The sequence below is a fragment of the Stegastes partitus genome, unplaced genomic scaffold (assembly GCF_000690725.1).
Source record: "Stegastes partitus isolate 25-593 unplaced genomic scaffold, Stegastes_partitus-1.0.2 Scaffold921, whole genome shotgun sequence".
NCBI classification, from domain to species: domain Eukaryota; kingdom Metazoa; phylum Chordata; class Actinopteri; family Pomacentridae; genus Stegastes; species Stegastes partitus.
In genome coordinates this window covers 155,525-178,376 of record NW_007578652.1, presented here as the reverse complement: position 1 = coordinate 178,376, position 22,852 = coordinate 155,525, and the positions used below count along the sequence as shown (strand labels likewise).

At 40.1% G+C, this 22,852-nt stretch overlaps 1 protein-coding gene across 1 annotated transcript; it reads left to right on the top strand.

Annotated features, from left to right (window-relative positions):
• Positions 1-2,735: 2,735 nt before the first annotated feature.
• Positions 2,736-21,771, top strand: LOC103366238 (equilibrative nucleoside transporter 2-like). Its single transcript, XM_008293905.1, has 13 exons — positions 2,736-2,932; positions 9,813-9,869; positions 10,099-10,180; positions 12,450-12,595; positions 12,770-12,909; positions 13,016-13,150; positions 13,395-13,492; positions 13,972-14,041; positions 14,532-14,725; positions 14,858-14,960; positions 15,099-15,184; positions 16,943-17,142; positions 18,648-21,771. The coding sequence occupies exons 2-13, from the start codon at positions 9,838-9,840 to the stop codon at positions 18,757-18,759; spliced, it is 1,398 nt and encodes a 465-aa protein (XP_008292127.1). The 5' UTR covers positions 2,736-2,932; positions 9,813-9,837; the 3' UTR covers positions 18,760-21,771.
• The last annotated feature ends 1,081 nt before the right edge of the window (positions 21,772-22,852 follow it).

Here is a 22,852-nt window from a genome sequence, read left to right as displayed (position 1 = left end):
TCCCTAAATTTTGCTACATATGAAACCTCAGCAGTCGTATTTCTTCACGTAAGGCGCAGCTGTTCAGCCATGTCATTGTGTGTTTATTTCACTCATTATGTTTGTTGTAGCATGTAAAAAAAACACCATATGGAAATATTAACAAGATTAAAAACTCATTTTTTTTATTGAAAGAGCCTTTAAATTGGCACCATCATTCAGACAGGCTCACATTTCTGCAGATTTAATTCTAAATAACATGATTTATGCTCTTAAACATTTCGTACCCATTTAAATTTGTACAGATGAGCACTCTAATGTACAATCTGCATTTTAAATCAAATGTGCTAAAAGACAGAGCATGGATGTTCATGACGCATCTGGAAGACAACAGTCACTTCACACACATGTTAAAACGACCCTAAAAGTCACAGCATCAATAAAATCTGATGTAGCTAGAGCCATAAAGCTGACATCCAGCCAATCCAAAATACTGTTCTGTGGCTGCTTTTATGATCCGTTTGTTTTTCACATCTTTCATTGATGTAATACAGAGGGGTTGAACAGGGCCAGAGCCAAACAGAACACAGCTCAGCATCCTGAATCGTGCATTACTGGAGCTCAGCTCAGCCTCCTTCATCAAACATTAACAACCGCGCAGACGCTGCGTCACGCTACACAAACAGATGGAGAATGTTGACTTCTTTTCCTTGACTTTTTTCAGTATTACATCAGCCTCAATGCAGGATCAATATGATTTCCAAACTGAGTTATGTCTGTTTTGTCACATGTAAATTGCTGCTACAACACTTTAATTTCCCTTATAAGAATACCATAGGCAGCACAGTGGTTCAGGCTGTTTGGTATGTGTGATGTCCATGTTCATATTTGGAAACTAGATTGTAGCCATATAAACATCAAAAACAGAATCAGGTTATTGTCAGGTATGTTTTTGCAGACAAGGACTTTGAGGTAAGGAGAAATGTTTAAATAGGATAAAAAAAGATTTGAAAAGAAAGCAAGTGTTTCAAGTTAATAGACAGTGTTACAAGACAAATACGACAGCAAGTCAAAGACAGCAACTGGAGCAAATACAAGGAATTTTAAGGAATAAAAAGCAACAGAAATGTTCAGTGTGCAGTAATGTGCAAATAGAGAATGTGCATATTTACATAGTATACGGTAAATTTGCACATTGCGCTATGTAAAAATAAACAGTATATGATGTAAACAACTAAACATGATTTAGGAATGGGTTTTATATATAAAATAAAGTAATCATCTCTTTTGCAATTAACCTACAGGCTATAATCATTCACCTAAATGAATGAAATCAAGTCATTTTGATGCTTAGTTAAGTCAGATTGCAGAGGCGTAAATCACTGAAGAATGCATTATACCTATGAATCAAAATGGGCCTTTAAAGCTATTTCAACAGGTATAAAGAACTGGCTAGACTAGACTAGATTAGACTAGACTAGACTAGAATAGAATAGAATAGAATAGAATTTCTTTATTGTCACTGCACAATGTAAGCAACAATCCTGTCATTCACACAATCAGACAACTCTATAAGTAAGAAATATGCAAAATATGCTCAAAATATAATAAATGTATTATTTTATTATGATTTTGCATGTCACTGCACTTTGTGAAAATACAGTGGTTTCCAGTGGTGCAAAATGTGCATGCAAGCTGCAATTGTATGTAAGCATATTTAGAGGTTCAGTATATATACACAAAAAAATATATATAATATATACTTCTTTTTTTTTCTTTTTTTTTTTAAAGGTGCAAAGGTGTTGGTTATTTACTATGTAGAAGAAAACAGGTGCACCAAAAACTGGTCTTCTGCCAAAAATTGATTCTCTCCGATGTCTACAGCTGCTTTTATCTGGGTCAAACAGTCTTAACACGCAAATGTACAGAGCTTTATATCTGTGATGAACGCAAGTTTATATCTATGTAAACCTTTCCTGTAACTGTATAGTTCTGAGCAAAAAAGTACAAAAGTTTGAAAAAGTTTGCAATGTGCAACATAATCAGAGTTGACATTCAAGGTTATAATAGAGATCAGCAGGCATCAGCTAGTAGATGAACTGACAACTGCTCTGATAATTGATTAATTGGTTTGAGTCATTTTAAAGGAGAAAAAAGTCTCAATTTTCTGACTCCAGCATATTAAAAGTGAATATTTTTTTGGATTTCTTTACTCCTCTGTAATAGTAAACAGAATAGATTTGGACTGTGGACAAAACAAAACATTTGATGACGTCATCCAGAGCTTTAAGAAACAGTAATCAACATTTTTCACCTTTTTATTTATTTATTTATTTATTTATTTATTTTTGGGAACAGATAAGTCAGCGGTGAAAATCATTGTTATTTGCAGTTGGAGTATTATAGTATAGCGTTTTTATTTTTTATTTTTTTATGTCTTTATATATACTCAGCGAGCCTTTGAATTGCTCGTAGGGGATAAATAAAGTTTTTTTTTTAATTGAATTGAATTGAATTGTATGGGTTTGTCTAATATCCTTGTTTAATAATGGGTCGATCTTCTATATAAAATAAATTCTTTTTCTAATTATCCTACGAGTTAAAATATTTAAAATATCACCTTCATGTGTGGAATGAAGTCAGTTTGGTCTGTACTGTCCCACCGAGCCTTCAATAGGCGGAGACGAAATTCGACACTGCACCGGAAGTGTTGTGGATTTTTTGGGGGTGTAGTAAGCTGGTGCTATGTCGATAGAGAGCAGCTTTCATGCGTGGAGGCGGTTTATGAACTACCGTATCCGTTGTACATTCCCGCCACGTGTATGGACGACGAATTTATTCAAGCGGTAATTCGTCTCGCCGCTGAGCCATTTTGGACCATTTGGTAGAAGCGTTCTGTGGTGAACATTATGAGAATACACTGACAGGAACCAACGTTTTTCTCCCCCCCAAGGTGAGTCTGTCACATTTCAGCATCACTGTCGGTAGCTAGCTCCGTGTTATAACACGGCGGTGCTGCCAGCTTTATAGTGTAATGCCAGGTTGGGCTCTATTTGTGTAAAGGAACAAATGTTCAGGAAGGTTCTTGCTCTGTCAAAATGTGCCACAACGAGTTCACAAACGTATGTACAAAGTGTGTTTTTTAAAATTCGTATCAAGCTACATGAGTTTAATTTGATGCTACTAGCTTATTCCGGTGCCTTCACTGCTTCTTGGTAGCGCGTAGCAGGTGTGTTGTTAGCTACGTACACGTGAAACATGGTGTCCATAATATAATGAAGATGATGTTCTACATAATTTCCCTTCTTTAATGATTTGGCCATTTCTATTTAGACATGAACCACGGCTGTCTGTGCTACCAGTGAGACAATATGTTAACAGTACATATGGTTGAACCTACACTGTACACAATAGAGAACTCACTTTAGGATTTTTTCAACAATCAGATGTGGATTATTGATCCTATTTCCCTGATATTAATATCGTACACAGCCCCGGTCATCAGTGCACATGGCCGGTGTGAGGCAGTATGGATTACTGTAAGGAATGTTTACCTATGACTCAGTAGGGAGGTTTTTATACAGAGATCATATAATGGATAATACGTCCCAGTGTGCATGTGGACCGTGATGCTTACATTTAGTTCTTCAGCCTCTATGCTTCAAAGCATCCAGTTTAAATAAAATAATGAATATTACATAAAAGTGCTACATCCCAGCTTTACTTTTGAGCAGGTTTACAAGAACTGTGTGAAAGTTAGAGCTATTTAAAACACTCCCTCTGGAAAAAGTCAAGTGTTTTACCTTGTTAGCATGTTTGTTTGTGTTTTTCTAACATGCTGGAAGACATAACATGACAGTCTTAAGAATGCAGATTGAACTGAATTGTGGGGTAGAGCTTTCAGTCGTGTCATTCTTCTTTGATTTATCCCAGTATTCCAACTAACCAGAGCAAGATCGCGGTGTAGAGTTACATCTAAGCCATTATTTTTAGGCAGGAAGGGATTATTTTCATGGAAAAGCATTCACCTGTATTGTACTTTGATACAAAGGCATGAGTTTTAGGAGTTAAGTCAAAAACTGGGACGGCACTTTATCACACAGTGTCCAAACTGCCTGGGGTCCTCGGTAATGGGACACTTGGCTGCCAAATGATATTTCAATGTCAGTTCATGAACAAAAAGAGCTCCCACGAGACTGAGAGCTGGTTAAGAGTTGCCATTTAGGTTTAGGTCAAGTTGTTTGACAGTGTAAGGGGCAAAGAGGTCACCATGTAACACAAGATCATTCAAAAAAGCAAAAGTCTGTCAGAGATATCAAAGGTAGTTAGTTTGCCAAAATCGAAAGTTGGATTAATTTTTTTAAAAAAGCAGATGCTCACAGAAAAATTAGAATCTGGCAAATGAGGAGCACACGTCTTGGTGATGATTCAAGATTCAAGGCCTTTATTGGTCACAAACACAGTTATACATGATATAACGCGCAGTGAAATGCTTTGCGTACCTGTTCCACACCGAAACAATAAGATGAATAAAAATGAAGTAAAAAACACACAAGAAATAAATATATATGTATATATATATAGGGGGAGAGAGAGAGAGAGAGAGGGAGGAAGGGATTAAAAGAAAAATAAGCAAAATAAATAAATGAAATCTTCACACAGTGCAAAAGGATGTGGGGAAAATCTTTTGCATCCTGAGGAAAACCCCTTTTATAACTGCACAGCATGTCAGGAATGTTCACCAGGATATAGGTGGACATGTTTCCTCGTAAACAATCACGTTGAGACTTCATGAGCAACTTCAGATAATTCACTGCAAGATTTTAAAAGCAAAAAAACTCATTAAAATGATGCACCACCCTATTTTGTACATGTTATAACCTGGGTGTGTACTGCTGGTAATGAAACTGGCATTTATTGACGATTTCCCTGTTGACAGAAACAACAGGATGAATCCAGAGGTATACATGAGCACACTGTGTGCTCAGAGTGTCACAAATCTGCCAAAACTAATTGAGGCATATTTCATAGCTCTGCAGGGCAACAATCTTTTGAGCTTAATTTGAAGGTGAGGAGGTGAAATATCCTCGACTGGCCGAATCACCTGATGCCAGTCCATCTGAGCTGCGTTTCGCTTGCCGGAGACCAGATTAAAGGTAGACAGATGCAAGAACGAGTCGGAACATAGTACCTGGTTTTTCATGAAATTGAGTGTGCTGAAGGATAGAGGCCAAAGAACAAAAAAACGGTGGATTGTAGATAACAAAGCATTGCAAAGAAGCATTGTTACTCAAAACAGAAGCAGCAAATGGCACAAAACCAACCCGATAGTTCCTAAATTAATGTCTAAAGGACCTGATGTGGTGCTCATGCTTCTGTTTTGGTCTATTTCCACTTTTGTTACCCTTCCTCGACCATGGCTACTTCATAGGCAGTGGCTGTTTTTGCTAGATTTCTCTTAATTCTCTATCACTAGCTATAAATGCCATTTTCAGTCTGGTACTTTTACATTCGAGGGACTTGAACTCACCTGTTGGCTCACAAGTAGCTGCCTTGTGAGCTGCGATGAAGTCTGTGGGTGTGTGTTTGTAGACACAGTATGTATAAATGCTTTCTTTGCCCGCTGCAGTTTCCCTGCATCTCTGTATAGGAGGAACAGTTTGCTATGTTGTCAGTGGAAACGCCCAGCCAACAAAAAAGCTTTTCTAAGGCATTGATTGATTTCTGTCAGTGAACAATTAATAGCTGTGTGTGTGTGCGTATGCATTACTTAACCAAGTGAATTAGGAGTATTGGAAAGCATAAATTAGAGTAGACTGATGGAGGAAGACTTGTGTATGTAGACGCAAATGTTTTTTGTCCTAAATGAAGAGACGCAAGCGCAAGTAGTGTTTTGTGTTGCTAGGAGCAGAGCAAGTTATTTTCCACCTTGTGTTTTGGCAGCTAATATCCTCCACACTCATCTCCTAAATGCCTACTTCAGAGCGGTCAGGCTTCATAACCGGTGTTTGCAAAGGACAACATATTGTAATTTTGCCTTCGGAGGGATTGTCCTCATAGTGACGTTTGTCTGAGTAAACATCTCTGAGGACCTGACGGATGTTCACTGGACAAAGGCAGTTGTAAAATGGCACATCAGTGTTCATTCAAGGCTTATACATTTCTCTCACGTTGGCATGTTGCCTCACAGATTTAGGAGGTTCCTCTCACATGATACAAAGAGGCCACTTATCCTCCCTGTCCTGTATGTTTTCTTGCTGAAAGAGGGGCCTTGGTGATAAAGGAGACAGGGAAAAGGACTAGAATGTTAAAGTCCTGCTCCTCTTGAAAATGTGTATGGCCTCATGTTAAGATAAGATTAGATAAGATAAGATCAACTTTATTGATCCCACAGTGGGGAAAGTTCACCACAGCTCCAAAAAGAAAAACACAGTTACAGTAACATGTTACTTTGCCTGGGTTGTTTGACCTTCAGTAGGCAATAGGAGTCTAACACTAGAAGGTTGTTTATTGAGAGTAAAGGTTTCTCTGTGTTTTTACCTGAAATCTGTGAACATGTACATGGACTTTTACATGAACTGCTATGACTACGAAGCACACAGACTGAGGATAAACTTTTCAGTGAAATGAACAATATTTGGAGAATTACTGAATCTGGATTTGTCAACTCTTAATTTGGTAATTTAACTTTTTTTGTGGAACAATATAGGGCTAAAAAAAAAATGTTGACTGAAATCATACCGACTTGTCAACCAGTAATTTTTTGTAAAACATTTTGCATGTTATGTCCAGATTAACGTAAAGGGCAACTGTGCACTGACTGACCTGCTAGCATTTTTCGTGAAATGAATTCTAAACAAATGTGTAGAGCTCGTATTTAAAGCATTTAAAATCATTCCAAAGAAGTTATTTTATACCGAAATTACAACAACTTAGTTCCTTTGTGATGCACCAATTCACAGCATTACTCACTTCAAAACACCAAACATAGTAAAGTGATGACCTTATAATAATATTTCATAAATAGAAACCCAGCAAATCCAAAAAACTAGAGCAAGTGACAGTGGAAAGAAAAGACGTATTATTTACAGAAAAGGAATCTCCCGCAGAGCCAGGCTCAGGGAAGGCAGTTATCTACTTTGACCAGTCAGGGCTCCAGAATAACTTTTTCACTTGGTTTCTCATTTGGTCGTCGCTCCCACCTTGTCACAGGCAAAACATATGACATCTTTTACAGACCTACAATTTACCAATGTTTCCCACATAGCAGGCTGCGGTATGTGCTACCTGTTTGCTGCAGTGTGCTCAGACAGATGTATGACCAAAAATGACCTTGAAAGAGCTAACAAGGGTGTCTAATGTCAGATTTGTCTCAGATGAAACTGAGTGATTTATTTATTTTTCTTCTATCTGCACTGTTTTCTATGTGCAGAAAAACAGCAAGTGCTTAATTTTTCATGAGAAGACTGCATTTGTAAGTGTAAATACTGTAGTACACCAAAGTTAAACAAGTACTACTTTCCACCACTGCAGTTAACACAGTAGCTGCCAGTTACAGCAACAGTAATACAGCTTAATGATCATCATGTACCAGTGTGACCACTTGAGATTTTAACTCACACACTCTGGAAAAAAAAGGTCTCAAATGCAACCATTTTGGGCGGCTGTGGCTCAGGTGGTACAGCAGTTGTCCTCTGATTGTAAGGTTGGCGGTTCGATCCCCGGCTCCTTCACAGGGCAAGACATTGAACCCCAAGCTGCTCCCAATGGAAGGCTAGTGCCTTGCATGGCAGCTCTGTCGCCATTGGTGTATGAATGTGTGTGTGAAGGGGTGAATGAGAAAACATTGTAAAGTGCTTTCAGTGCCGCTAAGTTAGAAAAGCGCTATATAAGTTTATAGCATTTACCATGTTTCCTTTTGCCATGAGTCTTCTTCTATCAAACACCTGCTCTTGTAATTTGTTCTTAGTCTTGTAGAGAACAGCACACAACAGGTTTACACACAAACGTGTGTTTTTCTTCGATCTATAATCTTTAAAGTCACCTGGTGCTGTTACTGGACCAATTGTTAGCCAGCCAGTGTTTGTTTTTCTGCTCATAGAAATGATAAAGCAACCCATGTTTTTCAGCGTTGTGCAGATTGAGTATTTAATCTGAGGAGAGACTGAAGTGTGGTTCTGTAGTGTTTCGTAAGAAAGGACAGGAACATATTTTAAGTAGCTTATATCAGTTGGGTTGCACCAGCTGACATTCCTGTTGATGCAGGGAACCTGTGAGGAACTTTGGTGATCTTATTATGTCTGCTTTGAGCCCTCACCCTGAATGACCCCTGGACGTGTTTACCGTGTCGACATCAGTGTGTCCTTATAGAAAACCAAACGCCCCACCTCGGCACAGACTATACAGAGCACAGTATGATATGAATTCTCCTGGTGTACCTCATGCTGTTTTCCTCTCATTGGATTCAGAGGAACAAAGGTACAATATAGAACTTTGAAGTAGCAGGCAAGTGTGTTTGGAGACAAACACTGTGACCAACTGAGCCTGATCCACTCCCATCCGTCTTTTATAACATGTTTGATGGTATAGAACACAAAAACATTTCTTTTTATGACCTCTGTGTCCACCCTTGTCCATGATTTACTAGCACTTTCTAATTAGTTCTGCTCAGCTGCCTCAAACAAGCAGTCTAGTTAGACTGTAATGACTTTTGACCAGCATGATTTAGTGCCGGCAGGCTTTGAAAACCATGTCCAATCACTGAGAGACGCAGGCACAGGCTGTTCAACCAACCCTCTCACTAGAGAGAAAACAATTTTTATTTTTTTTATTTTCGCTTAGCTCTCCTGGAAAGTTACATTATGTACAAACCCTCCAATTCATGGCAAACGAAGGGCATTCATAACCGTGTGACGGATGGTGACTCAACTGAATCAAGTGACTTTCCTGGACGTGTGTGCCATTTCAGTGAGCTCTGAGAATGACGCAGCTGTCTTTGTGTTGGTTACTGATGCCTGTGTCACACCTGCTTTTCCTGGTAGGAAGGCGGTGTCGATTTGCACGGTTAAGGAAGTAAAACAAATGCTGAAACCGCTGGAAACCAAAAACCCTAATGCAAAATTGAAGAGTCAGTGGAAAAACAAGGAATTGGTCAGACCACCGCTGCATAACACGCAGAGAAAGATTTTTTTGTATGTTTTAGAGGAACTAGTGCGGACTGTTAAAGTAGCATAAATGTAGGTTTAGCTCTATTATGTGTCTAGTCTGATCCCTCAGCAAGTTAAAACAAGCAGAGGAGCTGTATCGCTGTGAGTGGAGAGAAAGGCTTTTCCAGTGGGTCGCTCAATAGCTTTTAGTTTGTTGATTGTTTTGCTGTGTTTGTGTGTAGACAGGTTGTGACTCTTAGGTTTTTGACCAATGTACACTGAAAACAAGGACAGAATTTGTTCCCAGCCTCAGGGCTCAGTTTCCAGTGCCAAAACCGCAATGGAAGGCTGTTTAAACTCCACTCAGTTGAGTCATTTGACTGGATGTTCTATACGCGTTTAACTACAGGCTGTTGGATAATTTAGTTCTTCTTAACACTCACATGTTCACGTGCGAAAACATGTTATCGTCTTATGTTCAGACACATATCACACCAGCGTTCTTTAGCGCGTCCCCGGGAGCAGTTTCCTTTGGGCAGCCCCTCACAGCCTCATGTCAGAATGTAAAGGGATTCCTGCATGACTAAGCAGTGAAACCCAGGCAGAGCAGGGTCAAGGAAACAAACTACACGCTTTGTGATCTTTGGCGATGTGGCTGACCTTTCTTCTCTCCTGTTTCCCTTTCAGTTTCACCAGAACCTCCTACATCAGGATGAAGGGACGGACGGGCGCTCCTCAGGACCGGTGAGTTCCAATTAGATGCAAATTGCCAATAAACTCTCACTTCTCACTATTCGCTCTCGACCACTAATTCCTCACATGTTTTGCTCTCGGCCACAGTTTCTGTGCGTTTTCTAAAAATATCTTGTTGCTGAAGGACTTCTGCAGCAGTATAAAGGCTTTTCATTCTTTAAAAATGATGCTAGTTTTATTCTCTTGTTCATTATTTACTTTCTTGTCTTCCTATCTGCAGGGCCTGCTTAGTGGGAATCATTTTCTTCATTCTGGGCCTGGGAACACTGCTGCCATGGAATTTCTTCATGACTGCTTCACTGGTAAAAACTGAAGAAATGGAACAATTGAAATAGCTTAATCCCACAAATACAGTGAATGAATGAGTACACTGGTGCACAAAATTCATGTTTTAGGAACCTCAGTTTTGGATTCATGGTTCTGTATATTTTTCCTCGCAGCAGAAATAAAACCATCCGAGAATTTAACATCTTTAAAAACATTTATTTTCAAGACACTAACATTTTCGCAAGTGTCTAAATGTCCCAAATTTTACTGTAACCATCAATAAGAAAAAATCAAAACCAAGTATGAAATAGGTAATAGAACAAATGTTTGTTTGTTTTTTTTGTTTTTTTTTTCTAAAATCACAGATTCAGCCATCCTGTTTGGATAAACTAAAGTCAAATTGTCAGTGGACAAAGTGAAAACTCAATTGATCGACAAATACAACATCAGAGAAGAAGTCACTGATTTTGGCCCAAAAGAGTTACCAAATAAAAGTCAATGTGGCGTCCGAGTTAACAAGTCATACATGTTTGATAAAACTGGCACAGTGTCTGCTTAGCTTCCATGCTAAACCTGTTAGCATGCTGTAGCTGACGGACAACAACTGGTGCACCGCCAGTCATTCCAGGGGGAACTCGCACTCCTCAAATTTTTGTTCTGGAAGCACAAGTCCATCGACATAAATAGACTTCTGATAGTAACCGTCAGGTTCACAGCGTTTTCTGAACCGAGCAAATCTCATACCAAATCAAAAGTTACGTATCGCTTGGTTTTGAAAAATACACATACCATTGCATCCCTAAGACAGGATATGAAATGTTCATTGCTTTCTTCTAATGTGACAGAGAGTTTGTCAGGTGGTTTGTTATTTAAACTGATGGTCTTAATAGGCTCTTTATTTTAAGTGTACTGCGTGCTTTGGATTAGTCAAACTGATATTTTCCAGCAAGTGGTTCAAAATTGTTGAAGTCATGCGTGTTTTGCCGTCTGTGTCTGCAGTGTTTAAATGTCATGACTTGTGGGGAGCCAAGAATCCATAGTCGATCCAGTGGCTTTGGGTAATCATGTGGATCACTGCACATGCACACGTGTTCATGTGGTGGATGAAGCCTCTGTTCACATTTCTGTTCCTTACATACCCAGAGCCCTGCAAGCACTTTAATTCCTGCTGAAAGTACTGACACTTCACAGCCGGCTATTTTCAGCTCATTACTGATGGAGAACAGAGCTGTTTGAGAGCAACCAGACAGCACAACAAAGCAGGCAGCAAACCAAGGAAGAGCAGTATTATTATCGTGAAATATCTTTATTAGATGTATGTGGATCTCTGCTAAATTTGTCTTCATTTTGATAAAGACCTCCTAAATCATCAGTTATTTGAAGTAACGCTGCGTCAATAAACAGACATCACCTCGTCCCGTATCGTGTGTTTCTTTGCCTGAAGCTGAATACAAAAACAAGAACTTCTGCTTAGGTGGCTGAAAACTGTTCTTTCTCACAGTCAGGCACACAATATGTGTCTATGAATCGTCAGAGTAAAAGTAGAATAAGAGGAACATAAGAGTGAACATGAAACTTCCATCACAACTGCATTGATTGTTTTTGTTTTGTTCTTTCTAGAGGAACAAACGCTAAAAACAACTCTAAAGCTGCTAAGCTTGTAATGCTGCCAAATGTTTCATTGTTTACCAGCTAGTTGCTAACTTTGTATTATTTGGTGTTGTGAAGGAAGTTTAGAATAGGGCTTTTTTTTTTTAAATAAAAAGAGCTGCCTGTTGCTGCTGGAAAAGGGCTGGACGACAGCTGTGAGAATAAATCAAAACAATGGGCAATGAGGATACAAACAACCCAAAAGAATTGGTAAAGAAGCTGAAATTCAACACTGGGGTCAGGGGTGATCATTTGGTAATAAGTCACTACAAGGTTATCAATACAAGCACTTTTTAAAACAATACATTCAAAGGTCAGTTGACTGATTGTTCATAAAAGTAGATTATGGCAGACAGTGTTTAACTGATTTCCTTAAGTGATCACTACAAATGTGTGAATGTTTGTATGAGTAGGAGTAATATTTGGACAGCTCACAAGGAAAGCAGCGAAACCTTTTTATTATCAGCCAGTGTAGAGAAAGTGTAAAATTTGTCTAACACTTAAAAAACTACTTAGTATTGTTGTTTAAATGATGTACACTTAGTAGAGCTTGCATGTAAAGATATGTACATTTATCCTCATGTGAAATGGAAGCATACACAGTAGCTTGACAGTGATAATCTAACTTCTGTCTCCTTCCTGCTGGGTTTGTAGTATTTCCAAGGTCGCCTGAACACAACGGAATGGAGCAACGGCACAGTGGTAGTCCGCAAAGAGTACTACTTCAACAACTGGATGACCCTGCTGTCCCAGCTGCCCCTGCTGCTATTCACCCTGCTCAACTCCTTCCTGTACCAGAGGTCAGTGACACTGTTGAAGGACAATGTGCCTAAGTTGTTTAGCACAAATGGACAATGTTTAGTAGAAGTAATCATTCTAATTAGCTCTGGGGCATGTGCTCATTGTGAATACTCAACTTTAGGTACTACAAAGTTGCACGTATCGTGTGTCTCAATGCGTTCCTTGTGTTTCAGGATATCGGAGGCAGTGCGTATCGCAGGCAGCCTCGTTTTTATCCTGCTGCTCTTCATCCTCACAGCAGTGCTGGTCAAAGTGCCCATGGAGGAAGACCGCTTCTTCTCCGTCACCATGGCTACTATCTGGTTCATTAACTGTAAGTCAGTCTAACTCTGTGTGAGAGAAAACTGACAGAGAGATGTGTGTCACAGTGATAAGGCGCTACAATAAACAACCCCTCCTCTCCCCCGACAACCTTTCAGCGTTCGGTGCCGTGCTGCAGGGCAGTCTGTTCGGCCTGGTGGGTCTGCTGCCTCAGAAGTACAGCGCTATCTTCATGAGCGGCCAGGGCCTCGCCGGGACCTTCGCTGCCATCGCCATGCTGCTCGCCATCGCCAGTGAGCCACCCACATACACACAAAACGCCACCGGGTGTCTAATCCTCAGTTGCCTAGAAACAGAGGGCATTGAAAATGAACGCAGAGCTAGTCAAATCAGTATGACGGCACACCACACACTCTTTGCCTCTTTAAAGAAGCAGCTCATGTTGGGTCCTGTTGTGTAGTGTTTTTTTTCCCTCCTGGTGTTTCTCTGTCCCACAATCCCTCAGTACTAACTTGTCTTTATGTGTTTGTCACTCAGGTGATGCAGACTCCGAGTCGGCTGCTTTGGGTTACTTCATCACACCTTGTGTGGGGACGCTGGTCACACTGTTCAGCTACCTGGTGCTGCCACGCCTGGTTAGTCAGCTTCTATCTCTGCAGGACTGCAAAACTCACAATCCATTCAGTCTCACCTAAACTACAGTATATCCTCCTCTTAACTCCTGACCCCCACATGGAGTTTAAAGAGCAGTCAGAAAATTGGATCAGTAAATACAAAATCCCCTGCCAGACTTTTTAAAATGCTGTTGGCTCCTGAACCTCTTGGTAGAGTTTTAGTCTGCCAATGTAAAACTGCTTTATCTGACTACAAGCAGGCAGAGGACTGAATTGAATTTTAATTAGATGTGGATTAAGTCATTTTTGTCGGAGTTAGTCAGCGTAAAATGTTACACAACTCTTCTGTAATCCCACTTAAGTCCCTTTTAGTCTAAACATGCATACAGAGGTCTTAGACCAATAGAGTAATCCTTGATTTTGTTTTTATTTAATTGTATTTAGTAATTCAGCTGTTGGGTCTTATGTTTTTTTTCTTTTTTTCTGGTGTTTCCCTGCAGGAGTTTGCTCAGTATTATCTGAACAAAAGCTGCAAGTACGAGGCAGACACCACGGATGAGCTGCTGAAAGGTGAGGCTTTGACTTTAGCAAGCTCTTCCTCATACGCTGAATTAAAGTCGTTAAGTTGCCCCACAGGGACGGTCGCTTTTTTTTTTACCATGCGTCAAGTACAAGTTCTTCAACATTAGCAGACTTAAGATCATCAAACATTTGTCCTTTCGTCTGTTTGCTTTTCCACTGAGTTCACAATTCTGTCCTTCACAGTCTAACTGAATCAAGTCAATTCAGTGGAACATTATCTCATTAAGTCAGTTGACCCTCTATTTATCCAATTAGAATCTATGTCCAGACAAAGACAGAGCCTGTTACACTCACACAGGCCCACACAGACGCTCTGTTTTCCAGGAATGTTTAAGAACCCCAAAGAGGTCTTTTCATTCCCACACACATTTCTCTAAACCAGCTGTCACATTCGAATTGATTTCCCTTCAAGCAGATGTTGAACAATGAAGTTTTCTGTGTGTAAATGTGACGGTGAAAGCGATGCGTTCAATTGCAGGGGGCAGCACGGTGGAAAACGGGAAGCTGAACGGTCATGCCAACGGATCAGTGACTAACAGCTCAGCAAAGGGCAGCGGTGTGGCTGAGACCGAGGTGGATCCCAGTCCAGACGGGAACAAGCAGGCCTTCCTGTCTCTGGAGCCGGTGGAGAATCAGCAAGCCAAGGCCTCGGTTATAGAGGTGTTTAAAAAGGTAGACTCAAGATCACATGTTCGCTGCTCTGTCAGCGATCCCTGATTGGCATTTTTGATTGTCATTAAAAGCAATTTGGGTTCCTTGAATGTGTAAAATGGTTTAAAGACGTCTCTTTTCTTTGACTTGTAGATCTGGGTGATGGCGTTCTGCGTGACGTTTGTGTTCACAGTCACTCTGTCCGTGTTCCCTGCTGTCACTGTGGATGTCAAAACATCATTCCCAGGAAAATGGGGTATGACCGGGCCTCGGTTCAGCTCAGTGATCACGTGACGTGTCTGCTGCATTCAACTTACACCTACAGTCTGTCCATCAATACAGCTGTGTAGTCTGTGTATCCTCATCCCTTCTGCTGTGTCTCTTTTGTCTTTAGAGCGCTTCTTTATCTCAGTGTGCTGCTTCTTGATTTTCAACATCAACGACTGGTTTGGTCGGACCGTCACCACACTGATACGCTGGGTGAGTACTGACTAAGATCACTCCAACCTGATGCCCACTGAAACAGCTGTGATTATTTGTTTATTTTCTTTTCAGTGTAAATTACTTCTTAATAGTTTTTTCTCATTTTTTAAAAACTCTTAAAAACCTTTTGTCAATGAGAGTTTGGGTTTTTTTGTTTTTTATTAAAAAAGACTAAAATTTCTACAATGTTTTTCATTTTGTCATAATAGGTTATTGATTGAAAAATATGTACATTTAATTCACTTAGAGTGCAATACAGTGTGTAAAAAGTAAGGAGGTCTGCATACTTTCTTTGACAACTTCTCTTTTCTAATCGTTCTCAATGTGTGTTACTGTGTTAATGTGTCATGCTTCCTGGAACAATCCACTTCCCTTATTTACTGTCAAACCTATTTCCTCTGACTCGCTGACAGTAGGTGAATGAATGAATGAATCCTCAGACTGTCTTGCGCTTTCCCTGGAAGAGTACCTTGCATCATTTTCTTATGCAAAATTGCAGCCGTCGACCTATTTCAACACTCTGCAACCATGTTGTGGTGAGCCTCAATGGCACACAAAACGCCTTTGAATACATTTTACATACTAGTTTTCATTTAAAATAACGATATTAAACTCTGGTTTCTTGTTGTTTTTTTATGTCACATTCAGCTTCAGGTGTAAAAGCAAAACCAGGATTCTTTTAAATAGAATGTTGCAGGTACTTCATGTGCAGAAATACTAAATACAGTTGGTGTTTGGTGTGAACAGAGCCCATTCTAGTGGCTCCACTCGCACACAGCTTTTAAAAGTACTCTGTAGATGGCTAATTCCTGCATTCAAGTAATCCCATACTGATTTAATGTGAAGATCAGGGGCTCTGTGGGGGCCAGACCATCTGTTGCAGGACTGTTTTTCTTCTGGCTGAAGATATTTCTTTTTGACTGTGGCTGAATGTTTAGGGTCGCTATCGTGCCCAGAGATGTATTTGAGACACCTCATAGTGATACTGTGTGATGGATGAGAATCTAAACAGCTGAAGCTCCTAAAACTTTGGCTCAGCAGTGTCTGTGTAAACAAATGTTATATTTTCCATATTTAACAGCTTGCAAATGAAAGCAGTTCATCACATTGACACTAGATCATATCACTCATATACGTGTAGCAGTATGGAAACACTGCGTTGGTTTAAAAAAACATTGTTGGTGTTGTGATCAAACGCGATTGTTTAAATGTGTTTGCAGAACCCATTAAACTAAAAGCAATCATTCGGAGCGAATACAATAAATGAGATGGAAGGAACATGACTCAGATATCCTGTGCCCCTGCCTGGAAACTACCTCACTCACCCTCCACTGGAACAATAATAGTAACATTAAACCCTGACTGGAGGGCATGAAGTGATAGTGGGATTTGGCTCGCTCTCTTGTAGTAGCTGCTCTGTCAGAAGCTGGTATCACATTTTTTTTGTGTTTTTACACCACCAGATGGTCCCGTCTCTCCCACACAACTCAGTATTCTGAGCTCAAACGCCTACATACAAAAAAAACACCCTCCTGTGACCTACATCCACTCTATCTGGCAGCGCTTTGTGATTGACTGTTAACATCAGTTCCTCTTGTACAAGTTTATTTGTTACCTCAATGTAATGAAAATATCCATCCATAATGTGTTTCTTCCTCTCCCACTCATTTGTTTTACATGTTCAGACATTCACCGCTTTCTGTCATGTATTCATCTGCCTCCATATAAACTCCTCTTTTCCCGTCTCCTCTGCAGCCCAGCAAAGAATCCCGTCTGTTCCCAGCGCTGGTGGTCTCCAGGGTGGTGTTCATCCCTCTGCTGATGCTCTGTAACGTCCAGAGTCGCTCCTACCTCCCCGTTCTCTTTTCCCACGATGCCGCTTTCGCCATCATCATGGCTCTGTTCTCTCTGTCCAGCGGCTACTTCGTCTGCCTTTCCATGTCGTACGCACCGCAGTGAGTAGAAACAAGTTTGTCACACGTTCTGAATAGATGTCAGTAAAAAAAAAAAACTGTGAGAATATCAGTGTGTACTCGAATAGCTTTCTGAACTGTTATCAGAGCTGCTTGATATGATTTTTTTCCTTATATTGAGTAAATATTTTGGGTCACAGAAGAATTTGGGAATGTCACACCTATTATTGCAGCTCTGATGCTTGTCACAGTTGACATCTTGTATTACTTTATCTTTATCTGAAACTTCGCTACATGATATATTATCGAACGTACATTTAAAGCTGATGCATGGGTAGAAATCAACAACAACAAAAAAAGTAATTTAAGAAGGAGATGCATCAAGACAAACCAACAGTGCCACATAAGGCAGATATAAATCAGACCCAGGAGGTTTCCATCGGAGGATGCCAGCAGTTTTTTCCTGGCAGTCGTACAAATTAAGGTCAGTGAGCTCCTCCAGTTGTAAACATCGTGCTTCAAACTACGCTCAGATACACACTGCATCATAAAATAAACGAAAAATCATTGATAGGTAATCAGAGTAAGAAGGCATCCAAGTGTTTTAAAAATGTTACTGATGAGTATAGTTGTGTAAAAACAGAAAAAGACACTAATCAATAATCAAAGCTGTCAAAAAGAAGATCTTGTATAAAAGTAGACTGTCAACAGCCATTATGTGATTATACAAAGGATGCTTGGCTGACTTCAACCTGCTTCCACGTCAGAAAGTCTTATGAGCAAATTGCAACGCTTCCATTTTTTAGCTCACAGGTTAATATCAACAGTCTTTCCTCGAGCAGCTATTTAGTTTGACTTGTGTGTCTGTTTATGGTGCAGACAAACGATCTAACACAAATGCAAAAGTTCTACAATTTGATTATATATACATTGTTTCCTGGGACGACATCATAATAAAAGTGAGTCGTATCATAGGATGGAGGATTTTACTGTGCAGCAGTAGGGAGTGTTTGGTTGGCATTAGCGGTGATTGAAAATAGCTCTGATATGACTCTACAAGGATTGACGCTAAACAGTGAGGCTGATATCTGAATTTACAAAAAAGCAATCTGAATTCTGCATGGAAACGGCGAACTCCACCAAGAAGAATTGGTAAATGCTTTGAGTGGCTGTTGCTTAATTAATGTTGTGCATTAACGTTATCAAGAAGTGGGTTTGATTTTATGACGCTCCTCCATATATACTGTAGGTTATATGCACCATTTAATGCAAACTCTTGAATCTCTGAGTGTCCTTGAACGCATCCTTTGTCCATGCTCCATCCCCATGACAACAAAGCACAACTTTGACAAAAAATCAAAGCAGCTGAATGCTCATTGTGATGAATCAGCTCGTGTTTCAAGTCTCAGCAAGTTGCTCTACAGTGTTCAGCGAAGTGGACTGGAAACTACTGACTCCCTTTAGAGACTTCCTGTGTTTTGTAGAATTGAATAATAACAACAGACTTTATGTTACCATGCGTAGCTAAATGTGACGTCTGTCTTCAGGTTAGTGGAGCAGAAGGACGCAGAGACCGCTGGAGCGCTGATGACCTTCTTCTTGGCCCTGGGTCTGTCCATAGGAGCCGCCCTCTCCTTCCCCCTCCGAACTCTGGTCTAGACACACCTGCAGAGCCGCTTGGACGTTGGAATATACTTACAAACACCCAAAGGAAGACGTGCGAGAAGTAGTTTATCATCAGTCTGCTCCTCCTGTACGATCTTCTTGTTTATTCCCCCTCTTCTGTCAGACAGTCCTGACAGGCACGGGCCCTCAGTGACGCTGTGACAAACACTGATCATGAAGCAATCGACTGACATGATTCCCTTCAAGTACGAATAAGGGAAATACTTTATGTTACTGTGGATGACTGGTTGTTTAACCCGCTCCTAACCTACAATGACAGGTTAGGAAAGAGTTCTTCTTTGTTAAGTTGGACTTTTTTTGTTGACTGTTTTACGTTTCTATATTTTTACTTTTATTTATGTTTACTTTAGCTTTGTTTAAAGTAGTAGTAGTAGTAGTAGGGCATTACCTGCTGGAAATCATATAGATAAAGGGAAACCATAGGAAGACTAATATAATTCTTGATATGTTGCAGTCAAGAAGAAGTACTTGATTTTGCCACAGTTAAGCTTTGTTTATATTCTGGTTGGCTTTTGATATGAGATTTTTTTTTTATTTCATGGCTTGAAGATTACAGTGAATCTTTTTTTTGTTAGCTTGATTACATGATATATTTTAGATGTATTTTCTTGCAAACATTATTTTGTTTTTTCTAATGAATCTATTGAAATAGCTCTATGTTACAGATGTAGAACAAAGAAAGACTTTCTTGTAATATTGTACTGTAACTTACAAATGGTAGGCTAATGACCTGCCCTAGGGACATGGATGGATGACTGAACAAGCCAACTGGGCAAAGTCTCAGGGGACAAGAGCTTCTATTGAAGGTCACTGTTGACATTTTATGTTCAGAGAGATGCAAGACTACCATAAAGCAGCTGAAAACAACCCTGACGAGATGGAAAAATGAACTTCAAAGAGACACAAAGGAGTACTAAGAACACAACAAAGTACTAAAAAGAGATGGAAGCAACTGAGCGTGATACAAAACAATCAGACACAAACAACTACAGAGACTCAAACCAACTATAAGTAGACTTAAAACAATCGCAAAGTGACACAAAACAACCACAGAGACGTAAAGCAACAAGATAAAGACTCAAAACAACAAAAAAAGAGACTCGAAACAAACACAAACAAACCTCATTCGCTGCATTATTCATAGTCATTTGTTTAGGTCCAGGGGTCTTGCTGCTATGTAGCTGGACTGAGGGGGCCCAAAATAACAGCAAAAACTCTCAAAACAATCACAAAGAGACTCAAAACAACTATAAAGAGACTTCAAACAATCGCACAGACAAAGAACAACCACAAAGAGGCTCAAAACAACCACAAAGAGACTCAAAACAACCAGAAATCAGCTGCATTATTCACAGTAATTTGTCTCTTTAGGTCTGGGGGTCTTGCTGCTATGTAGCTGGGTTGGGGGGCCCTTTAACATCTATGTGTCTAGTGGCCAGTTGCCTCATAACCATCCATCCATGTCCTCAGGGCATTTTGTCCCCTCCTAGTTTCCTCTACAAACCTGCAGCACCAGCAAGTGGGCTACTACTGCCATCTACTGGTCAGGAAAAATCATTCTTTACAACCTCAAAGTTCAACATGCTGAAACACAGTTAGGACATAGGACGGTACTCTGGAATCTAGAGCTCGGACGCCAACTCTTGGCTCAACTTGACAAATAGGTTTACTTTAGTTTCTGGAAATCTTCAGCTGCAGTTCGATTGGTGGACGAACCAACAGACTGCCACCTTCTTTACAGTGAGCCATTGATTCACAATCTAATCAGATGTGATTATTTGAGTGATTGTGGGGGAGAAGAAAAAAAAAATGTTACACTGCACATGCAGAGAACTGACTTTATTTAGTATTGTACAGCTGTTGTATGGACCATTTAACTGTGTCAAATAGTATTGGGTTTTGTCGACATTGTAGACCAATGTGCCATGCTCCAATGACAAGTTGTTTTCACATTTTAGTGCACACATGTACGAAAATTACCATTGTAGCTCCAGACTGGTGTAGGTGTTCTTATGTTATAGCTCCACAATCACCATCACACTCAATTTATATGGCAAATGCTGCATTTATTTATTTATTTGTTTTTATTTTTTATTTTTTTCCCCACTGAATCTATATAGGAAGAGTTTCATTTAGCAGCTGTACTGTGTTTGAAGAGACGGGTCGTGACGGCTGCTGCTTTAAAATGAACCAAGGGCTGAGACCTACAGGATAATGGTGTTTTGTTTTGTTTTGTTTTGTTTTTTTTGTACTTTTAAAGTGTGACTTCATTTATGCAAAGTGGGAAATGGACCAACCTAGCAAGCAGTTGTCATGGCAACCATGGATCATATGAGATCCTGAATTAAAATGCAGTTGATGCTGACTAAAATTTGAACACTTCTGATTCATCAAGGAGCTAAAGTGACCCACATTTCTGACATCTTGTCAATGCAGCATCAGCAGTGGAGGGTGTGGTCATGTTGTAGTGACCTCAGGACCCTCACTGCTGAATTCTATACCATAATTCCATAACAGGTCGAAAATACTGACTTAAAATGATGAGATATGGCCAATTCTCAGGCTGTATGTACAATATGTAGTTACAGGTCTGTCATAATCAGCCTTAATCATGTATCTCAATTTAAAATGTTGTGTTGATTTAAATACAAGCTGCTGTCGGCCTCCTTGTGCTAATGAGTCTGTGCTTGTGTTGCTAATTGCAGATTAGCAAAATGTTTGTAGTCCAGGCAATTCAGTGTTTGGAAAAGAGTTTTTTTTTTTTTCTCCATCGCAATAATGTGTCATCCCACTGTTTTCGACCACAACATCGCTACATGACCCATTGCGTGCAGTTCACTTGTACTCCTTATAAACAGATGTTGTCAGAGGATCCTCACTGATGAGTTGCAGTAAAGGGAACTCATGCCTGTGCATGTTCATGATGTATCTGTACAGACTGTCAATAAATGGATGATTCCAACCAACTTTGATGAAAAAAAAAAAGGGTAATATATATATGACAAAATAAGCTGTGGCATATTCACCAGAGGCCGGATTTGTTTTAGTTAATCTGGTAGCTTAGCAACAAGGTCTTTTGTGTGTCTATGAGAAAGAACAGGCGTATACAGTTAGACAAAAACGCGGCACTCCTTGTGAAAATGGGTGCATATGCGCTCCTGTTTTATCTGCAACAAAGTCGAAGTAACACCCACATGAATACACATAAGGTTTCCCAGCAGAACATTGCATTATAAGATAAGTGGTTTTAATGTTGTAACCGATCAGTGTACGAGTCCTAAAATATCTGAGCTTGTTGCAACTTTATGCCACGAATTCTCTACATGTTTGGATGCATTTTAACTTTTATGGCGTATCTTCCCTGACAGGGCTGCAGGGTGGCGCAGTTGGTAGCACTCGCAGCAAGAAGGTTGCCGGTTCGCGTCCTGGTGGGGGCACCGGAGTCTTTCTGCGTGGAGTTTGCATGTTCAGTGCAGCGTGGGTTCTCTCCGGGTTCTCCGTCTTCCTCCCACACAGTCCAAAAACATGTTGAGGTTAATTGGTGATTCTAAATTGTCCGTAGGTGTGAATGTGAGTGTGCTTGGTTGTCTGTCTCTAAGTGTAGCCCTGTGATAGACTGGTGACCTGTCCAGGGTGTCCCCTGCCTTCGCCCTAAGTCAGCTGGGATAGACTCCAGCCCCCCATGACCCTAGTGAGGATTAAGCGGTGTATAGATAATGAATGGATCTTCCCTGACAACTGTGACATAATGTACGCACGTGTTACGTGGCATTGCGGAAACATTCCACAACCCGACGAAGCAGGAAAAGAAGCAGCATGTGCAGCCACCAATCACAAGGGTTCATCGAAGTTCAGGCTCTCTGTTTGCAGCTTGTATTTCAAAGTAAGAGCTCCTTGCTACTGAGTATCTCTATCCTGTAGTGTTAAAAGAACCAGTTGAGCTGGATAAGCGTCACCGGGATCGTTTTAAATGACTAAGATTGTGTCTTGTGTAAGTTTAAATAACCTTTTCACTGCCCAGTGTTTTTAATGAATCGACTGGAAGAACCACACAGAGCATCCGGAC

Excerpts from the sequence above, each read along its gene's own strand:
- LOC103366238 (XM_008293905.1), top strand. The coding sequence starts at position 9,838 with ATGAAGGGACGGACGGGCGCTCCTCAGGACCG. Across the intron at positions 10,181-12,449 it reads TCTTCATGACTGCTTCACTG|TATTTCCAAGGTCGCCTGAA; the intron begins GTAAAAACTGAA and ends CTGGGTTTGTAG. Across the intron at positions 12,910-13,015 it reads TACTATCTGGTTCATTAACT|CGTTCGGTGCCGTGCTGCAG; the intron begins GTAAGTCAGTCT and ends ACAACCTTTCAG.